Below are 22,391 nucleotides of genomic sequence, written 5' to 3'. Positions count from 1 at the left end.
TAGTAGGTACTGGGAAAACTGTATATTCACATGCAGAAGAATAAAATTAGACCTCTATATTACATCACTCACAAAAATTAACTCAAAATGGATTAAAGACTTAAATAAATGTAAGGCCTAAAACTCCTAGAAGAAAATATAGTGAAAATGCTCCTTAACATTGATATTGGCAATGATTTTTTTGGATATGACACCAAAAGCACAAGAAGGAAAGCAAAAAACAAGTGGAACTACATCAAACTAAAAAGCTTCTGCACAGCAAAAGAAACAATCAACAAAATGAAAAGGCAACCTATAAAATGGGAGAAAACATTTGTAAACTATATATCTGATAAGGGATTATTATCCAAAATATATAAGGAACTCATACAATAATAACAAAATAAATAAATAAATAAATAAATAAAAATGGGCAAAGGATCTCAGCAGAAATTTTTCCAAAGTATAAGAAAAGGTGTTCAACATCATCAGGGAAACACAAGTCAAAACCACAATGAGATATCACCTCACATTTGTTAGAATCACTATAATCAAAAAGATATGAGGGCTTCCCTGGTGGTGCAGTGGTTCAGAGTCCGCCAGCCGATGCAGGGGACACGGGTTCGTGCCCCGGTCTGGGAGGATCCCACATGCCGCGGAGCGGCTGGGCCCGTGAGCCATGGCTGCTGAGCCTGAGCGTCCGGAGCCTGTGCTCCACAACGGGAGAGGCCACAACAGTGAGAGGCCCGCGTACCGCAAAAAAAAAAAAAAAGACACGAGATAATAAGTACTGGTGAGGTGGAGAAAAGTGAACCCTTGAGCAGTGTTAGTGTGAATGTAAATTGGTACAGCCACTATGGAAAACAGTATGGAGGTTCCTCATAAAATTAAAGACAAAACTGCCATATAATTCAGCAATCCCACTTGATGTATATATCCAAGGAAATGAAATTACTATTTCAAAGAGATATCTGCACCTCCATGTTCACTGCAGCATTATTTACAATAGCCAAGATATGGAAACAATCTAAGTGTCTGTCAACAGATTAATGGATAAAGAAAACATTGGTATATATATACAATGGAATATTATTCAGACACAAAAAAGAAGGAAATCCTGCCTTTTACAACAAAATGGATGAACCTAGAAGGCATGGTGCTAAGTCAAATAAATCAGAGAAAGACAAATACTGTATAATCTCGTAAGCGGTGGTTGCCAGGATCTGAGGAGTGGGGGAAATGAGAGAAGGTGGTTAAAGGGTACAAATATCCAGTTATAAGTTGAATAAATTCTATAAATCTAATCTACAGCATGGTGACTATAGTGAACATTACTATACTGTATACTTGAAAGTTGCTGAGAGTAGATCTTAAATGTTCTCCCACAAAACAAACACCACTGGGACTTCCCTGGCAGTCCCGTGGTTAAGACTCTGCTTCCACTGCAGGGGGCACGGGTTTGATCCCTGGTCAGGGAACAAAGATCCCACATGCCATGCAGCACAGCCAAAATAAAATAAAATAAAAACACATTCAAAACAAACATCATTAACTATGTGAGATGACAGATATGTTAACTAACCTTACTGTGGTAGTCGCAAAATACACGTATGTCAAATCGTCGTGCTGTGTACCTTAAACTCACACAATGTTATATGTCAATTATATCTCAGTAAAGCTGGATACAAAAAAATTAAGAAACCAAAGAGGGAACCAACATAAATAAAGAAATGTAATTTACATAGGCATACAGAATATACTAAAATAGATTTACATTTAGTTATTTTTCTTAAACATTAAAAAAGAATCAAAATTAGGACTTCCCTGGTGGTCCAGTGGTAAAGAATCTGCCTTACAATGCAGGGGACGCGGGTCGATCCCTGGTCAGGGAACTACGATCCCACATGCTGCAGGGCAACTAACTACTGAGCTCGCGCGCCTCAACTAGAGAGCCCATGTGCTGCAAACTACAGAGCCCACGCGCTCTGGAACCAGAGCGCCACAACTACAGCGCCCATGCGCCCTGGAGCCTGTTTGCCACAACTAGAGAAGAGGAAACCCGCACATCACAACTAGAGAGAAGCCCGCGTGCCGCAACAAGATATCCCACATGCCTCAACGAAGATCCCACCTGCCACAAGTAAGACCTGATGCAGCCAAAAATAAATAAATAAATAAATAAGTAAATAATGAATAAATCTTTTTTTTTTGTTTTTTGTTTTTTTTTTTGTTTGTTTGTTTTTTTTTGCTTTTTTTGCTTTTTTTTTGTTTTTTTTGTTTGTTTTTTTGTTTGTTTGTTTTTTTTGCGGTACGCGGGCCTCTCACTGTTGGGGCCTCTCCCATTGCAGAGCACAGGCTCCGGACGCCCAGGCCCAGCGGCCATGGCTCACGGGCCCAGCCGCTCCGCGGCATGTGGGATCCTCCCGGACCGGGGCACGAACCCGCGTCCCCTGCATTGGCAGGCGGACTCTCAAACCACTGCGCCACCAGGGAAGCCCATGAATAAATCTTTTTAAAAAATCAAAATTAAAATCAATACAGGGCTTCCCTGGTGGTGCAGTGGTTGGGAGTCCGCCTGCCAGTGCGGGGGACACAGGTTCGTGTCCCGGTCCGGGAGGATCCCACGTGCCGCGGAGCGGCTGGGCCCGTGAGCCATGGCCGCTGGGCCTGCGCGTCCGGAGCCTGTGCTCTGCAACGGGAGAGGCCACAACAGTGAGAGGCCTGCGTATGGAAGAAAAAAAAAAAAAATCAATACAGACTGAGAAAAAGCAAGCCAGTGTCATTACTGGATGTACAAACAAATTAGGACTTAGCCTAGAACACAGGCTTGATAACTCTGTTCTTTGGCAGTATGCTTGAGCCTATCTCCCCAAACCAGTGGTGACCCAAGACAAAACAAAAACTATAAGGACAATGATATTTTTCATAAATCTACATGCATTCTATTTTTAAATGCTGGGATTATACCCTTTAGATTTGGTTTAAATTAATCTGTATTTTGTTTTAAAATATCAATGGTATATGACACATTTTAAAAATGTTGGCAACCTTTTATTAGTTAGCCCCCCTCCCTTTTTTTCTCCCCATTTTACTAATCCAAGGCTTTTGTAGATTTCCTAGAATGTATGCTTTATGGGACAGTTCTATAAAGAGTTTGGTCATGAATGACTTTACGAGGTTGTCTGCCAACAGCCATAAAAAATGAACAAAAACATGTTAACAGATTTTTTTTTAAAAAAATCAACACCGATAGGCACAAGCCTGTTGATACATAAGCAGAATTTTAAATTCAGCTATCTTTTCTCTGGAGCCTTCTCTTAGTAGAAGGAAGACTCTAATCTCTTACCTGCCTGATGGAATTCTGGAACTAGGTGAGGGAAGGAGACTAGCAGGTTCCACTGTTCGCTGTGGCATCTTAGCCTCATTCGCCTCTGGGCTTAGGGTCCTAGGTCCTGAACTTCTCATGTTCAATTCCTCCAAAGAATAATGTCCTGACTTCTGTAAGTGTGATGGCAGACTTAACTTCCTGAACCAGGGCTCAAACCCATGTCCCCTGCATTGGCAGGCGGATTCTTAACCACTGCACCACCAGCGAAACCCAAACTGTGTTAAGATCTTAAAGGAAGAACTCCCTATCATATTCTTGAATGGGAAGGAAAATATTATATAAATTCTCTCATATTAATGTATAAAACCAATTAATTAAAATTGTGGTACTGGCGATAAAAAAATAGATGAAAGAAACAGAACACAGTTCAAAACAGACCTTTGAATTCAGTTAATTGGTTTTATGACAGAAATGGCATTTCAAAACCAGTGGGGAGAAGATGAACTATCAATATGTGGGAAAATTCAGTTAAAACTCTACCTTATATAATAAGCTCAAGGTAGGTTAAAGACTTAGATTTTACAAAAATTAATGTAGCAAGATATGGAAGAGTATTTATGATCTTGGGATAGGAGGCCCTTTTTCTAATAAACACCAAGAAACACTGGACAAGCCCATTCAATGAAAACCTTTGCAAATATATGGGTACACAAAGGGTTAGTATCCAATATATAGAATGCCTAAAGGGATTAAAAAACAAACAAACAAAAGGCACGAACTAATTTTTAAAACTTGACAAAGGATAAAATAAACAAGAAAGAAAAATTTCTTTCTTATGGAAGAAACACATGAGATCAATAAAACATGAAGACTAAAACAAGAAGATACTCAACTTCAATAGTAATGAGGGAAATACAAAATACAATAAACACAATTTTCCTTCTATCACTGAAAAATTTTAAAGTTGGGAAATATCACATGTTGGTAAAGATGTGGAGAAACAAGTTCACTCACACACTATGGGCCAAAACATAAATTAGGAAGGCAATTTGACAATATCTGATAAAGTTAATAATCATATATTCCCTATGACCCAGAAAACCCTCTTCTTGGTATTTAACATAAAGGAACACTTGCACATATATAAGAACATTCATTGCATTTGTGTTTGTAATGCAAAGGAGAAAACCTAAAGGTTAATTAATAGCTAGTTATACAAACTAGAATATTCATATAATAGAATATTATGCAACTGTGAAAAGAAATATATCTAACAGACCTCTAAGACATATCGTAGTTAAAATTTCCGCATGCCAGATACAGTATGAGGCAACTTACATAAACACACACACAGAAAACTAAGGCTATGTAAAAGCACAGAAAAAGACTTGCAAGGACACTTGTCAAATTTAAAATTGGTCCTTATCTTTTTTTTTTGGTTTCCCCCTTTTTAAATTAATTAATTTTTTTATTGAAGTATAGTTGATTTACAATGTTGTGTTAGTTACTGCTGTACAGCAATGTGTATATGTTATACATATACATACATTCTTTTTTTAAAAATTCTTTTCCATTTTGGTTTATCATAGGATATTGAATATAGTTCTCTGTGCTACACAGTAGGATCTTGTTGTTTATATGGCCCTTATCTCTTTAGGTGAAGAGGATCAGGATTATGGGCAGTATAAAAAGGAATTATCATACTCAAAATGTTTTAATTTTTAAATAAAAATGTATCCACATATTTCTTATGTAAATTAAAACTTACTATAATTTTTAAAAGAAGAAAAAAGCGAGTTTCTAAACCGTATGTCCAGCATAATTTTGTTTGTTCATAAAATGTGAACATATCCATACATATTAAATAGATAAATAATTTTTAAAAGGATACATATTAAACAGTTAACAACTGTTCTTCTAGAGAATAGAGAGATGGAGGAATTGCTTTTCACTTGAAACTCACTTTAAGGTGCATAGTAAATTATAATTTAACTTCTCTTCCAAGAACAAATACTAAAGCAACAACTTAATTTAACCCCCATTACCAGTCCCAAATTAAACCATAGGCCTATAACTGTCTTATTTTTGCAAAATAGAAGTGGGCAGAAGAAAGACACATCCCTGAAACACATTAAACTGAGAGATCTGAGGCTACTTTAGGACAGCCAAAGCGGATGACGTTAAAACTGACTTTGTCTAAAATAATGGTACACTTCACGGAGACTGCATGCCATTTAATAAGCCATAGTCCAACTCAGCCGCAGTAAATAAAAGCTATAAGAAAGTTTACTGAGCTAATTCTTGGTTAAGTTTTACTTAGATTTCAATTTGATCATTTCCTTTTTAGTACCACTGGCGTTAAGCAAAACAACTACTTACAAATACTATTTGGCTGGCTATGCACCTTCAACCTTAATGTGGATCCAGGCCTAATTCCACAAGAGAAAAACATTATTTCCAATTAAGATAATGTGGAGTGGCATGGACATATATACACCACCAAATGTAAAATAGATAGCTAGTAGGGAAGCAACCGCATAGCACAGGGAGACCAGCTTGGTGCTTTGTGACCACCTAGAGGGGTGGGATAGGGAGGGTGGGAGGGAGACGCCAAGATGGAGGAGTTATGGGGATATATGTATATGTATAGCAGATTCACTTTGCTATAAAGCAGAAACTAACACACCACTGCAAAGCATTTATACCCCAATAAAGATGTTAAAAAAATAAAAAGGGGGCCTCCCTGGTGGCGCAGTGGTTGAGAGTCCGCCTGCCGATGCAGGGGATACGGGTTCGTGCCCCGGTCTGGGAGGATCCCATATGCCGCGGAGCGGCTGGGCCCGTGAGCCATGGCCGATGGGCCTGCGCATCCGGAGCCTGTGCTCCGCAACGGGAGAGGCCACAACAGTGAGAGGCCCGCATACCGCAAAAAGAAAAAAAAAAAAAAAAAAAAAATAAAAAGGATAATGTGGAGCATATATATTCTCCCCTGGTTCCCAGCCTAATGTTGAATGGAATCCTGTAATTTTTCATTTTGTTAATTCATCTCTGAAACAATATCGTTACTGGAAATACCGACAAGACCCCAGTCACTTGACAACAGCCAGAACATGTAAAGCATAGAAAAATAAACCTGGATCCTAGGTAGGTATATAGTATAGACAAGACGAAAAAGGTAGTGAATTATCACACATTTCATATGAATATATATTTGATAGCTGTTAGAAGGGTCAGATAGATCTTGGCCATAACTCCAGAACACCTTGCATTTTATGGATGGGATCATTTTTAATGCAAATTTCAAATTATTGAAATAAATAATTTAAACACTCTAGAAGATGGTAATATTGTTTCCTGGTATTCTTTCTGATATTAAAATTTTTTAATTCTACTAAACCTACCTGATCTTTTATCTAGACATGTCTGTTTATTCATAAAATACTATATCCTAAATGTTTACTATTTTTCACTCAACAGTGGTATATTGCTACCTTTCATCTTTAATAATATATTATGATAAACTGAGTCAAATGCTGCCCAGACTTTATACATCAAGCCTAAGAGCAAAACTTGCAAAGAGGCTGAACATGAAGCCTCATAAGCTTATATTCAAGATTCTACAAATACTTATTATAAAACTTTTAGTATCTCACTCCTAGTCTTCATGAGGAAGAATTATAGTAAAGAAGGTAATCAAATCAGTTTTATTCAACATATGAATGATACACTAACAGCTTTTGCTACAAATGTAATTTATTACATAGGTATCTGAAAGGAATTTACAACTTAGCGTGATTTATCCAGAATATTTGTTCATGGCTGTTTAAGAGTTACTTAAGTTGGCTAGTAAGCCAAAGTACAGGTTCAATGCCCATGTTTTGCAGTCCCCACAAAATTAACTTTGCTCAATTCTTTCGCCACAAACTCAAGTGTTAATCAATCCTAACCAAACATCTTATAAATACTTGTTATGGATCAAAAGAATAACGATGGGTAAAATGTTCACAACAACCCATTCTCAGGGCTTCCCTGGTGGTGCAGTGGTTAAGAATCCGCCTGCCAATGCAGGGGACGCAGGTTCGAGCCCTGGCCTAGGATGATCCCACATGCCACGGAGCAACTAAGCCAATGAGCCACAACTACTGAGCCTGCGCCCTAGGGCTCACTAGCCACAACTACTGAGCCCATGTGCCACAACTACTGAAGCCTGTGCGCCTAGAGCCCATGCTCCACAACAAGAGAAGCCCACGCACTGTAACGAAGAGTAGCCCCTGCTCGCTGCAACCAGAGAAAGCCCGCGCACAGCAACAAAGACCCAACACAGCCAAAAATAAATTTTTTTTTTTTTTTTTGCGGTACGCGGGCCTCTCGCTGCTGTGGCCTCTCCCGTTGTGGAGCACAGCCTCCGCACGCACAGGCTCAGCGGCCATGACTCACGGGCCCAGCCGCTCTGCGGCATGTGGGATCTTCCCGGACCGGGGCACGAACCCATGTCCCCTGCATCTGCAGGCGAACTCTCGACCACTGCGCCAAAAGGGAAGCCCAAAATAATTTTTTTAATAAAATAAAAAAAACAACCCATTCTCAGCTGATTCACTTCACTGTACAGCAGAAACTAACACAACATTGTAAAGCAATTATACTCCAATGAAAGAAAGAAAGAAAGAAAGAAAGAGAAAAAGAAAGCAAAAAAAAAAAAAAATTCTCAGTCAGCATGCCCTAGAGGCAAGTATAAGAAACTTCAAGTCAACTGGATTAAAGTTCTGGCTTTTATACTTAGCTATTTAATGTTGGTAAAATAACAGCCTTCCAGAGCATCTGCTTTCTTACCTATAAAATAGCAGAAAAATATCCCCTACCTAACATACAAGATTTTTTTTTTTTTTGCGGTACGTGGGCCTCTCACTGTTGCGGCCTCTCCCGTTGCGGAGCACAGGCTCTGGACGCGCAGGCTCAGCGGCCATGGCTCACGGGCTGAGCTGCTCCACGGCATGCAGGATCCTCCGGGTCCGGGGCACGAACCCGTGTCCCCCGCATAGGCAGGCGGACTCTCAACCACTGCACCACCAGGGAAGCCCACAAGATTTTTTTTTTAGTTCAAATGAAATCATAAATGGGAACACGTTCTTTCATGTGTAAAACACTATATTAAGTGGTTATTTAAGGCAGTTCAAAATCTGTCCTATTGAAGGAAGGTTAGCAGGATGCCCTTCATAAATGAGGGTCAGTATTATTCAGTCATTCATAAATTCCTTAACAAAATTTATTCTTTGCTTTTAAAACAAATGGAACAATATGTGTATAACTACCTACTATATAATTAATTCCTGGAATTACTGGTGAAAGTGTTACTTTCCTGTTACTCTTCTTCTAACCCTGTTTAATTTCTGCTTACATCTCTGAGAAATGTCCAGCTTTAGAGAAGAGCAGTTACTCTGATTAGCTCTATCATTAGTAGTCCCACTGCTTTGTTTCTCTAAAGATGTACCAGTAAAACCAAAGAAATTACTAATGATAACATGCCTCTTTTCCCTCGGTTGTCCCTGGTACAGATAAGTATAAGTAATTCATACCTGTACTTTTTAAAATAAACTTTGGACTTCCCTGGTGGCACAGTGGTTGAGAGACCACCTGCCAATGCAGGGGACACGGGTTCGAGCCCTGGTCTGGGAAGATCCCACATGCCGCGGGGCAACTAAGCTGGTGCTCCACAACTGCTAAGCCTGCGCTCTAGAGCCCGCAAGCCACAGTTGCTGAGCCCATGTGCCACAACTACTGACGCCCACGCACCTAAAGCCCATGCTCCACAACAAGAGAAGCCACTGCAAGAAGCCCACACATCACAACGAAGAGTAGCCCCCACTCGCCGCAACTAGATAAAGCCCGCGTGCAGCAACAAAGATCCAATGCAGCCAAAAATAAATAAATAAAAAATAAATTTATTAAAAAAATAAATTCTTACACCTGACAGTATAGTGCTAATATTTTTTAAAAGCAGCCTCAATGGATTTTGTTTTCTTTTAAAAGCACTAAATAAAATGTAATGCATCTCATATAAGCAGTATGAGGATCACAGAAAGTGTGAATGTTTTTCATGAAATTGGTTATCACGCTCCCATATAGCTATCACTGCATTTACCAGAACCCACTAAATTATTTTTCTCATGCAGTTTTCTTCTTAACTAGACTACAAACTCCCTGAAGAAAAGACAATGCTTTGGAGCAGCTTTGTACCTCTAACACCTATCAATATCTGACACATATTGGTGCTAAATAAAATTTGAATAGAACTGAACTATCAATACCATGCCCTGGTTTTCTTTTTCTTTTTAATTAATTTATTTTATTTATTTTTAGCTATGTTGGGTATTCGTTGCTGCGCAGGGGCTTTCTCTAGTTGCAGCGAGCGGGGGCTACTCTTTGTTGAGGTGCGAGGGCTTCTCACTGCAGTGGCTTCTCGTTGTGGAGCACGGGCTCTAGGCATGCGGGCTTCAGTAGTTGTGGCACGCAGGCTCAGTAGTTGTGGCTCGCGGGCTCTAGAGCTCAGGCTCAGTAGCTGTGGTGCACGGGCTTAGTTGCTCCGCGGCATGTGGGATCTTCCTGGACCGGGGCTCGAACCCATGTCCCCTGCATTGGCAGGCGGATTCTTAACCACTGCGCCACCAGGGAAGCCTGCCCTGTTTTCTATACTGAGATTTTCTGTGCCCCGGACAAGGTCGGATAAGCTTTGCTGAGTTCCCAGACATATTTGTTCTTGGTAGTTTGAGAGGCTGTAGTGTGGTGTGGTGGTTTCATTTGTAAAACTGAATGTATCTGATTCATGCAAAATGTACAAGTTGTAAAATAACTGTATTTTAGGTGCTATACATTAGATATTGCTCTTGTTTCTAGGGCTAAAACATCTAGGATAGGATAGAAACTTACGAAGAGATATTGGTTTTATAATGGCAAATCCATGGTATGTAAATTGATTTCCCCGTGGAGTTTAGGTTGCAAATACAAGTTAAGTTTGTACCCTTTATCCCAGTGTTTCAAGGGATTAGTATTGTACAAAAAACTTCACTGGTGATTCTGATTAGACATTCAGGTTGTTACTTATTTATCTCTACTATGGAATTCAGTTGCCATAAATTAAATTTAGTTTCATTTATTTCTCCTTAATAATACCCATTTAACTCAGGGAGTACTACAGGTTTTAGGTTTAATCTTTTTTGTTTCTATTGAGGTATAATTGGCATACAACATTATATTAGGTTCAATCTTTAACATTAATCCAGTTTGTATTAAGACAGGGAAATAGATAGTGGAAATCTTATTTTAGAGCTGTAAAGACAAAGAAGTAAGTGGTTTTCCCCAGTGTTCAGTTTGAGTTCACAGTACTGTCAACATTAGGCCCCTTGAGTTTTTGATTCCTATATTTAGGCCAAACTTTTCTGTCTGGACCAGAAACTGATGATCTCAGAAGAAATTTATGTCATTTAGGGCCTATAACCCACCTTCTGAGGCAAAAAATCTAAATACAATTATTCTTTATTAAGGAACGTGTTGACCTCAGTAAAACTGCATTTTTTGTTATTGTGTAGATCTAGATTTGGGAAGCTGTTTTTGTATAACTCCAGTCAGCTGTGACTAAGAACACTGAATATTAAGTGCTTTATCTTCCTGAAGTTACCATTCATGATAATGTTAGGAAAGTTACATTATTAAATAAATGCTTTAACTTATCCAAGGATACTTCCAAAATATATCATGTTTCCTTCCTACAAATGGGTTGCAGAAGTAAGTTATGATGTGATTTTTGCAACATGAGTGTCTTCACATGAAGGACATGTAAATAATTTTACTAATAAACTGAAAAGGATGAATGTGGGGAAAGGGTATTAGCAATGCAGTGCTCTTTTAAAAAAATAAATGCATCTCTACTTACTTGTCCATGTTCAGTCATGCCATAGCTTTATTTTCTACAAATCAGAGACGGAAGAATGACCAGTTTCTGGGGTAAAAGCTGACTGTTTTAAATAACAACTTACAATTTAGTTCCAGATTCTCATCTTAGGAGACATATATCCACATTTGCCTAACAATGAATGCAATAATGGTTACAGTATAAACTCCAAATTGAAACACTGTTAATTACTGTTCAACTACATTGGTTAAAATTCATAGATGTTCCTGTTCAATAAACCTGATATATAAAATTGAATCAGATGAAAAGAGATCATTAGTTACATTCTTTCCTTTATAATACACTTTTTCCAAGCCAGCGTTCCAACTCAGACTTCAAAGCTAATGCACTTAAATAGGTTCTCTATATATAAGTACATAAATTTCATAAATATTAAAAATTGAATCACAACACCCTAGACTCCAGGATATCACACAATCATATCCATTCCTCACTCCCTTGGCAAAGGTCATTTGGACAGATACACCATAGTTGTATATACATATACATGTACATATGGTTTACATGTACTTGTGGTATATACATATACCATACTTTTTGTCTTTTTCTTTTGCCAGTGCCCACCTCCATTTTTATCAAAATTCAGGGCAAAAACAAGCAGGAATCCAAAGCAGAATATAGGTTCAGGTCACAAAGGCTAAGTGTTTTGTGTTTAACAGCAATTAAAAACAAAGAAATGTAAGAACACTGGCAATAAACTGAATATCTAATGTCTAACTCATAGCAAGTTGGGGGATTTATTTACAGAGAATCACAGAATTTCCATGTGAGAAGGAACCTTAGAGTTCAGACAGTGGGGTCCAGAAAGGCAATTTACCCAAGGTCACATAGATACACACGTATATGTGTATGTAAAATACATACATGTGTACTTCATAGTTCAGAAGTTACTTCCCCCTGTAAAATCCTTAACACAGCATCTTAACGTTTTCATTTTCTTTTTTTTAATTAATTAATTTATTTTATCTTATTTTTTGTCTGCATTGCATCTTTGTTGCTGCACATGGGCTTTCCCTAGTCACAGTGAGCAGGGCTACTCTTTTTTTTTTTTAATTTTTATTTATTTATTTATTTATGGCTGTGTTGGGTCTTCATTTCTGTGCGAGGGCTTTCTCTAGTTGTGGCAAGCAGGGGCCACTCTTCATCGAGGTGTGCGGGCCTCTCACTATCGCAGCCTCTCTTGTTGCGGAGCACAGGCTCCAGACGCGCAGGCTCAGTAGTTGTGGCTCACGGGCCCAGCCGCTCTGCGGCATGTGGGATCCTCCCAGACCAGGGCTCGAACCCGTGTCCCCTGCATTGGCAGGCAGATTCTCAACCACTGCGCCACCAGGGAAGTCCCATCTTAATGTTTCCATCCTCTCCTTACTCAAATTAATTTCAAAATTAGAACATTAAAGTACATAGATCATCTGGTTCAAAAAATAAGATGACAAAAAAGTGGATAACATATTCTAACAGAGAACTCTGGTGCACCTTGCAGCTAACATTTATAGTTAACATTAAATTGTTAATTTCCTCTCTTTTTTTAACATCTTTATTGGAGTATAATTGCTTTACATTGTTATGTTAGTTTCTGCTTTATAACAAAGTGAATCAGCTACACGTATACATATATCCCCATATCTCCTCCCTCTTGCGTCTCCCTCCCACCCTCCCTATCCCACCCCTCTAGGTGGACACAAAGCACCAAGCTGGTCTCCCAGTGCTATGCGGCTGCTTCCCACTAGCTATCTATTTTACGTTTGGTAGTGTATACATGTCAATGCCACTCTCTCACTTCGTCCCAGCTTACCCTTCCCCCTCCCCGTGTCCTCAAGTCCATTCTCTATGTCTGCATTTTTATTCCTGTCCTGCCCCTAGGTTCTTCAGAAACATTTTTTTTAACTGTTAATTTTCAAGGAACTGCAAATCCCTTTTTTTTTTCCTTCGCCCCACCCACCTCAAAAAAGGAAAAAAGAAAACAAAGAACAAAACAAATCTAGCTCTTCGCTGGGAACTGCAATTCAGGATACAGGCAGTTTGCGATGACCTTTCCAGGGCCTAAACTGTCAACCAAGGATGACAGAAGGTACCCTACATTTAGAAACCTGCCCTAATCTAGAAATTTTACTGCTTCCTTTTTGCCTGTCCCTCCTGCCACATAAATACCTTCATACTGCATATAGTAAAAAAAAAAAAAAAGTACCCAGAATAGCTATACCTATGGCATATTCTTATTATTGCAAATTGTAAGTAAAACTAAGAATGCTTTTCCATTTTTTACTTTGAAAGGATCGTGAAGAGTTAGTATATGCTCCCCTTGTTGTCCTAACCCATTCTGAAAGTACAACTCTTTTCATGTCAGCAAAGATCTCCCACTTTCTCAGTCCCTGAGATATCTATTTCTTCTTGGTGGGAAAAAAAACAAAGAAACCCTTGGCTACAAATTCTAAGGTAGGGAATAAACCACAGTCTGACTCTGAATTCTTGAGTTTTGTCTGTGCATGCACCCATAATTATCCACCCCTGTTAAAATATAATTAATTTATAACTCTTTTTAAGTCATGTAGGAAATACTACATGAAAATAAAGTAGAATAAATCGAAAAATAAATAAATGATCGTGAAATTTTATCTGCCTGTATCCTTCAGTTAATCAGAAAGTTACACTCACCAACAAATATCACAACAGCTTTTACATTTGATTATATAAAACTGGGCAGGCATTCGATATATTGCCAACCTTCACCTCCTTGTTATTAGATATGATTTCTGTCTTAGCACCAAAGTAATGCATAAAATCAATTTACTATTTACTTTCAGTGTTCTATTTCCCTTTTTTACTTTTTACTAGAAATTCCTGGGATCAAGGACAAAAATGACAGAAGACATTGCCAATATATGTTTCATAACTGACTAAACCCTTGTCTACCGTGTTTTAATAGGTGACTTTTACCTCAGAGCAACTTAGAAGACAGCAAAATGGATTAAATTACTTACATTTCCACCTGATTACAACTGTCAGATATGAGGCTTATTAAAGCCAACAGAATATCATAAAATCAAATTGGAGGAAATATGATTCGGGAATAAATAGGTTACTTACCTATAGCTTTAAATCACATGCCTGCTAAATCATTACTTGATATGTGCTGAAAATAACTAGCCAGCAAAGCCATTCTTTTAACAGAAATAGTCTTCAAAAGCTAACGCAAATCTGTTTTGGATTTATTACATTTGAATACATACCTTTCTTTTTAAAGTTATATAATAAAGCAACATGAATCAAGCATAAATACTACTGCATAGTTCAATACCACCACCTACTGTAGTTGCTATTAAGTTAAAATCTTTTACCAAATGGGTTCAAGTGCATTAAGATATAAAAATATAAAACCACAGGTGGATGCCTTCATTTTTCTGAGGCAATTTTTGGGTGGAGGTCTGATCTAAGAATTCACTAAATCTGGGATATTAAATAGGAAAACACTGTAAAGACAATTGCACAAGCAGCTAAATTTGGTCAGTTTAAGGGCATTCTTTCTTCTTCCTCCCTCCCTTGGATTTTCCTGGTGTAACGGAATATTTTATTTTGGACATCTAAAAATACCCTTGCAAGACCACAGTATTAGTTAGATTACTGAAATTTTTAATTTAGTTTCCAATCTGTCACCAGTTGGGAAACAGTAATCTAAGGGCTAGGAATAACAAAAGTACTCATTAATTTAGAAGACAAATGAGACCAAAATTTGAAAAGAGGCAACTCTGGGGATGAAAATAGAAGGATATTTTAAAATTAAGATTAAAAAACAACACCAATACTAACAGTTAAAACTGACAAAAGGCCTAGAACATGAAGACATGACTTTAAAAGTGTGGGTACTTCTAACAGAAATACTGCTTTAATGAATGAAAATCTTCAGTGTAGAAACAGATTACACCGGGACTTCCCTGGTGGCACAGTGCTTGAGAATCCGCCTGCCAACGCAGGGGACACGGGTTTGAGCCCTGGTCCGGGAAGATCCCACATGCCGCGGAGCAACTAAGCCCGTGCACCACAACTACTGAGCCTGTGCTCTAGAGCCCGTGAGCCACAACTACTGAGACCACATGCCACAACTACTGAAGCCCGTGCGCCTACAGTCCGTGTTCCACAATGAGAAGCCACCCCAATGAGAAGCCCGCGCACCGCAACGAAGAGTAGCCCCCGCTCGCCGCAACTTGAGAAAGCCCACACGCAGCAGCGAAGACCCAACACAGCCAAAAATGAATAAATAAGATAAATAAATTTATTTTTAAAAAAAGAAATAGATTACATCTTATAAGTAGGATTAAATATCAATAATACATCTTGTGAAGTTTTTGCCAAGTTAAAATGTAATGACTTAATGGAAAGCATAATTTTCAATACATAACTGCTTATCTTATGTATACTGTAGCAAGACACAAACATATGTTTATTTTAAATAATGAATGACTACAATATAAGTACATGATACAGTGTACTGTGCTTCAAAAGGGCCCATGATTATACAATAAAGAAATATCAGTAACACTATTCAAAAAAGGACAGATTGTCTGAACGGGCCTAAAAAGCCCAGACTTTTAATTTGGATTTTCTATAGTACTGATAGATAATTGCTTTCAAACCGATCTCTAAAGCATTAAAAACAAAATTCCTTAGTTTTACTAGTACTCTTTCCCACTGCAAGGCCTTTCAAATAGAGTGACACAAATGACTCTCACCTACTAGAAAATATAACATTTTCCACATGCACCAACTTGGAAAATATGGTTATTTACTATGCAGAATGTTCTTCAGGTTAGAAGATAAAACCTTAAAGGAGAAAAAGGGTCATTACTGCAGTCTTAACTGTACTGTGTGACTGAGCCTACAAACTTTAACAAAATACTGGAGTGGCTATTTCAGAAGAAAGGACCAAGGTCGGCTTTTATTCAAAAATTACAGATTCAGGGCTTCCCTGGTGGCGCAGTGGTTGAGAGTCCGCCTGCCGATGCAGGGGACACGGGTTCGTGCCCCGGTCCGGGAAGATCCCACATGCCGCGGAGCGGCTGGGCCCGTGAGCCATGGCCGCTGAGCCTGTGCGTCCGGAGCCTGTGCTCCGCAGCGGGAGAGGCCACAGCAGTGAGAGGCCCGCGTACCGCAAAAAAAAAAAAAAAAAAAAAAAAAAATACAGATTCATAGGATCTGGAACAAAAGGAACCTTAATAATTGATTCTAACTCCCTTTTCTTACAGAAGAGGTAAATGACCAAACCAGAGAAGTGAAAAGAGATGACCAAAGCTACAGTTAGTTGCAAAAATCAAGGTTATCTAATATCCAGTTCTCTTAACTCCCAATGCAGTATTTTCTTTCTGCCACAAAACAGTTTATGATTTTTCTTATTTTGGACAAATTGAAACAATAAAATGAAGCAGGTAAAGAAATATTACAACCTAATCGTACAAACTGTAGTACTACAGATTTATCAGAGAGGCAGTGAGGTATAATGAAAAACAATAATGAACAGGGATTCAAAATACCCGAATTGGAACTCATCACTTTCTAGCTATGTGAGTCTTAACATCTCCAGGTAATGATTAAACTGTAAAATGGTATGTGAATGTCAGTGACTGTTACCAGTATAACTTTTTTTTTAAGTTATACTTTTTAATAAACCCAAATAAGAATTTTTTCCTCCAATAGTACTACATTCTTATAATGGAGCTACTAAGAGTATGACAAGTGGAGAGTCTTAACTGAAAAAAATCTAAACTTGGATTCAAGGGCTAGCTTAGATATTTACACGTGTCTGTCATTAATTTCACTATGTTAAGATAGCACTGGCTACAGCACTTAAAATGAAGGATAGCTGTATTCTCTCGACAGCAAAAGCAAAATAAAATATACTGGATGAAGAACTTCAGGAAAGCTCTTTTCCACACATTTTATGGGCTTTTATGCTGTTATGCTAAAAACAGAGCAGAATGATAGAGTGGCGTAAAAAAAAAAATGCAGATTGGAATCTTGGCTCCCAAAAGTACTAGCTGTGCAACTTGAATACTTCTTGGGCCCTAGCTTTCCTCAAAAGAGAATTGTGAGAATTAGAAGTAACCAAGGTAAAACATCTAGCTCAGTGCACCTGGCATACAGGACATATTTAATAATCATTATTAAATTTGAAAGGAAATTATCAAAATGTGCCACAAAACAAAGTGTACTGCAAGTAATATAAAAGTACTTGAATGAATTTCAATTAAAAGACTAAGACAATTCAGTACACATTATGTTAACATATAAGGGTTATTATAGTACAGATTTAATGCCAAAGTGATACGGCAAAGAACAGTAATTTTCACACCTCCATAGCTTTTTTCAACTCTTATCCAACAGTCATCTACTTGGCTATTCTCCAGGATACTACATAGCTGCCTAACAGGTACTCTTCTTCCTTGATTTTAACTTAAAAAAATTGTTTTCTACAGCTCTACCCCGAGTGTGAGATTTAAAGTGTGTGGCCTTCACTTACAACATCCAAAAGCATAATGCACACAATATTCCCTACAAAGGATTTTAAAGAATTAAATAAAAAACGATAAGCTTTAGTTATCTTCTGCCCGGAAAAAAAATGTGGCCAAGAAATCAATCTTTCACTTTCTGTATTAACCATAACTAATTCGAAATTAGCTGTTATATATTTGCTGTAGAAATTTCCTGCACTCACAAAAATTTTCAGAGCTATCTGCTTACAATCATAAAATTATCAGTCCTTTAAAAACCTGTGATTTTTGAGAATTAAAAAAATAATTTGATGTAAATATTTTAGATATGAAAAGGCTGCTTTATCTTATCTACACCTTTTATCCAGTGAAAGTAAATATTTAAAATGTTTTCAACGAATTAGCAAGGTTTATTACTTCATGGGAGACCAAATAGTTTACTGTTTCATTACCTGTAAATTAGGTCATTAAGGGGTAAATGACTTTAAGGAGCATCAGACAATGAAACTCATTAACACATATCATTTCCAGTCCCTTCTCATTTGTATTTCAGCATGAATACCTCACTTCATAATAAGAGTAGCCTTTTGTTTACAAATAAACACTGTAGAAGAAGGAGTTTTCCCTCCCTTTTTATCTTAGACATGTTCAGAAAACTTTAGTTGTACCAATCAAGGTAAACAGACATGCTTGCAGGACTTCCCAGGTAGCGCAGTAGTTAAGAACCCGCCTGCCAATTCAGGGGACACGGGTTCAAGCCCTGGTCCAGGAAAATCCCACATGCTGTGGAGCAACTAAGCCCGTGCGCCAAAACGAGCCCGTGTGCCGCAACTACTGAAGCCCACGCGCCTAGACCCCGTGCTCTGCAGCAAGACAAGAAACCACAACGAGAAGCCTGCGCACCACAATGAAGAGTAGCCCCCGCTCTCCACAACTAGAGAAAGCCAGCGTGCAGCAACTAAGACCTAACGCAGGCAAAAATAAAAATAAATAAAAAATAAATAAATTTATTTAAAAACCCCAGACATGCTCAAGAAAGCAATACATCCTCTTATTATTTTAGTACCACCAGTACAGATAAACTACAAATTAAAATATAAGATAATTACAAAAACAGGATATAGCAATGCAATTTTAAAGCACAAACTACAAAGCACTCTTTGCAACAATTACTCACACAACCTAAAAGTGAAGAGCAAAACGATAAAGAGCTGACTGTAATGGCAAAAGGCCATCCTCTACTCAATTCTTCAGTATTTGGGTTTCCCTTTTTCTGTTAGCTGCTAAATATCTATTCAGTAATTTTAATGACAGTCTGGACTTTTACAGTAGTACTGAATAGGAAACCATCATAAATTAAGTTTACTGGGTCTCTCTACACTAGGGCAACATAAAGTTCTATTAAACACCAAAACATATCTACTATAATAATTTCTTCCCATGATTAAGTTAAATATGAAAACTCTAAGGAGACCAATTCCTTGATTTTTCTCCACTCCTGGCCTGCAACAGTAACACTGTAGCTCTGCAGTTAAACTCTCCCCAACACTCCCTGTCTTGATCTTTATGGGTAAATTAAAATATTTTTCCCGTAAGCATAAAAAGAAATCAAGGAATAGACTAAACTGAAGACCTTAGGTAACAACTTCATCCTCTGCAACTAGTTGGCAAGCTTCCTGAAACTTCTGTCTCACCGTCTTACAATTTCATCCTTCAAATGGAAATGAAGAAAAACACCAAGTGAGATGTACACTGAGCTGTGAGTGATCCCAGGTCAGCCTGATTCTCTGCCAAAAAAGGCCAGGCAACATTTACTCTTCTTGCTGTAGTCTCTTTCTCTTTCTTATCCCCTCAAAAAACCTTCCCGTATATTACTATACTGCTGTAATTCACCTGTAGCTACGATACTTCACTTCCCAAAGGAACCACTTCCTGACACTGACTACTCTCTGAAGACGCTTTCGGATGTTTTATTTCCTCACCCATTCCTTAATTCCATTACTATAAACCTCTCTCGCCAGAAGTGGAGTTCTTAGAGACAAAGAGACTTGAATGGATTTTAAGTCTCTCAGACCTTCGTCCCAATCTCAAAGCCTGTACACGTCTAAGAGTTCCCAGAAACAATGAGCTACAAAAGTACAGACTAAACGGGAAAGAAGAGGAAGTATCAGAACAATACCCAAAGCAAACAGCACCGAAAACTCGTGGTCGTCTCTATCAACTCAGTCTACCACCCCCACTTCCCTAGTTTAACCAAGGTCTCTCAAACTCGGAGAAAAGCCCCCTGGCCCATAATTTCCCCCTCGCTTCACGAAGAAAGTGGCAGAAAGAAAAGAAGCTAGCTCCCTCCGGTCGATCGGAGCTGTGATGGTTTTTCTGCCGGGTGAAGGGAGGCAAGCCAAGGGTTGTGTAAAGAATGGAAAGCTGAGTGATACTGGGGGGAGGGGGAATTAGGGCGCCAGAGCTAATCCCCCGCCGGGGCCCCGCTGGTGGAAGAGGCAGGAGGCGACCGGTCGGGAGGAAGAGGGAAGCCGGGCTGCACTGGGCTTTCGGGTCGCGAGAAGGGGGAGAGAAGTCTGGCAGTCCCAGAGGCCGGGGGGTGACGGCGCCAGACAAGGGAGGAGGCTCGGTGCGGAGCGAATTTTTCGGGGCACGAGAGAGGGAATCGCCTTCCTCCCGCCACCCTAGCTCCCTCCAAGCGCACACCTCAAACCTGCTCTTGGTCACTCCGTTCACGTCCCTCCTCATGGGGCCGGCGGGTGCGGCCGGGGCCGGGCGCTGCGGCGTGCGGAGTGCAAAGACTGGGGGCCCCGGGCAGGCCCGGGAGTTCCAGCACCGAGAGGAGGCAGAGAAGCTTTGGGCAGGGGCCGTCGGCGGGGAGGAGAGACCTCTCGACTCCGGCAGGGCCTCCTCCACCTCCCGCGGTGGTGGCGACGACTGCTCGTCGCTAGCTCTTCTCTCTCCTCAGCCTCAACTTCAACCCAAAACAAAAACACTCCCCACCTACCAGCAACGCCGCTCCTCATTGGGCAGAGCCGCCCGGGCCTCGGAACTGCGTGGGGAGGGGGAGGGGGAGGAGGAGGAGCGCGCGGCGGCGGCGGCGGCGGCGGCGGCGGCGGCGCAGGACCACCCCTCCCCCACCCCCGGGCGCAGCCGGCGACCATCAGCCCGGGAGCAGCCGGAGCGCGGCGGCGGCGGCGGCGGCGGTGGTGGCACGAGCCCGCTCTCGCCTCCAAGGCAGGAAAGCCCACCGCGAGAAGGAGAGGCAGGGAAGTGCCTATGTGTCTGTGTGTATTTATGTATGGGAGGGGCTGTGGGGCGGATGCGAGTGCGCGCGTGCTCGCCGACCGGTGAGAGAGAAGAAAGCAGGACAACTGCACACAGCACCCGAGCCCCCTCTCCTCTCCTCCGCGGTCAAACAGCACGCACCAACTCACCAAGCACTTGAGCTGTCTGTCTTGTCCTCCCAGCCCCCTAAGTCTTGTCGCTTCCCCGGTAGCCTGTGCTGGCACACATGTCCTTCCCAGCCACCCAACTCCCTTCCCCTATCACTCACTGTCGCCTTGAACCCAAAGTGCAGCAGGCGGTCCCTACTCGGAGCCATTTTCCTCGTCTCTGGTTGTCTCTAGATTGGGGCAGTGCTGCTGCTGCTGCTGCTGCCGCCGCCGCTGCCGCCGCCGCCGCCGCCGTTGCCGCCGCCTCCCCCGCCCCCGTGGATTGCATTACCGGGTGTTGCAGGGAGGCTTGGGGGGCCGCTGCGGAGCGTGGATCTTCCTGTGCATGGATCAGGAGGACAGGGGGACAATTGTGTTGCCCTCTGCTCCGGGAACATGCGGCAAGGCCGCACCTCGTGCCTTGGGGTCAGGGGGTGCGGTGCAGGAGCTGGGCGACCATTCCTTTAGCTGGGGGAGGGGCGCGCCTTGGTGGAGGTGGGGGCGGGTGAGGCAGAAAGGCCTTGGCTTCACCCGCTCCTCCGGCGCCCGACCGCCGCTGGCACCCAATGGGCTCTAATGCCTACCCGCCCTCCAATCAGGGCTCTGGTTGGTGAGCACCTGATCCTGACGCCACTTTGGCGGGAGAAACAAGCGTGTCTGAAGGAGCAGGCGGGGACGCTTGCCCAGCCGTAACATTCATTATGACTCTTTCTATAGAAGCTAGATTGTGTCATATTATACATTAGCAACCCCAGCCCCCAAGGTCTCAAAATTTATGATCTAATTTCTATGAATTGACGAATAAGAGTTTACTCTCAGAGCGACAAACTACAGAATTATATCCCAAAGATAAAATATTAGAAACTATCATAAATTCTAGCAGTCCTGGCTGGACCACTTCTAATTGTATTACAAAGTAGATGAGTTTGTCTTCTTACCTCTTTTCACTTGCACATTCAGTGACTGGCTTATTAGGAATGTCTGATTAAGAGATGAGCTTATTTAAGAGCAACTAGTGCTGGAAATCTTTTAAAATAGGCATATTTTAGCTGGAAGGCTTATTAACCAACTCTTCAAGAACTTTAAAAAATTACCTTTTTTATCCTAGAACGGGCTTCCTAAGCAAGGAACCCATCTTCAGAAACTCATTCTCAGGCCTACAAAGCCAGGTTTAGATGTTACAGCCTCCTCCTGTCCCAGATACT

General features: G+C 40.5%; 1 protein-coding gene and 1 pseudogene across 4 annotated transcripts in view; both read right to left on the bottom strand.

Moving 5' to 3' along the window:
- Positions 1-21,452, bottom strand: part of FBXL20 (F-box and leucine rich repeat protein 20) — a 96,005-nt gene extending 74,553 nt beyond the window's left edge. The window contains exon 1 of one of the 3 annotated variants that reach the window (XM_081219755.1): positions 21,309-21,452. In XM_081219755.1, the coding sequence (XP_081075881.1) occupies positions 21,309-21,356 (48 nt within the window). In that variant the 5' untranslated portion in view covers positions 21,357-21,452. Of the gene's footprint in view, positions 1-16,054; positions 16,089-20,458; positions 20,826-21,308 lie in introns of those variants that run through there. The other 2 variants (XM_081219754.1, XM_081219756.1) reach the window with 2 other exon arrangements.
- Positions 21,378-22,057, bottom strand: LOC308607630 (annotated as a pseudogene). Its single transcript has one exon. The product of its transcript is annotated as an uncharacterized misc_RNA (transcript).
- Positions 22,058-22,391: the final 334 nt, after the last annotated feature.

The sequence above is a fragment of the Mesoplodon bidens genome, assembly GCF_964165515.1.
Source record: "Mesoplodon bidens genome assembly, chromosome: 19".
In the NCBI taxonomy this organism is placed as follows: Eukaryota; Metazoa; Chordata; class Mammalia; order Artiodactyla; family Ziphiidae; genus Mesoplodon; species Mesoplodon bidens.
Note: the sequence above shows the minus strand (reverse complement) of the source record. Positions and strands in the feature narration are given on the sequence as shown.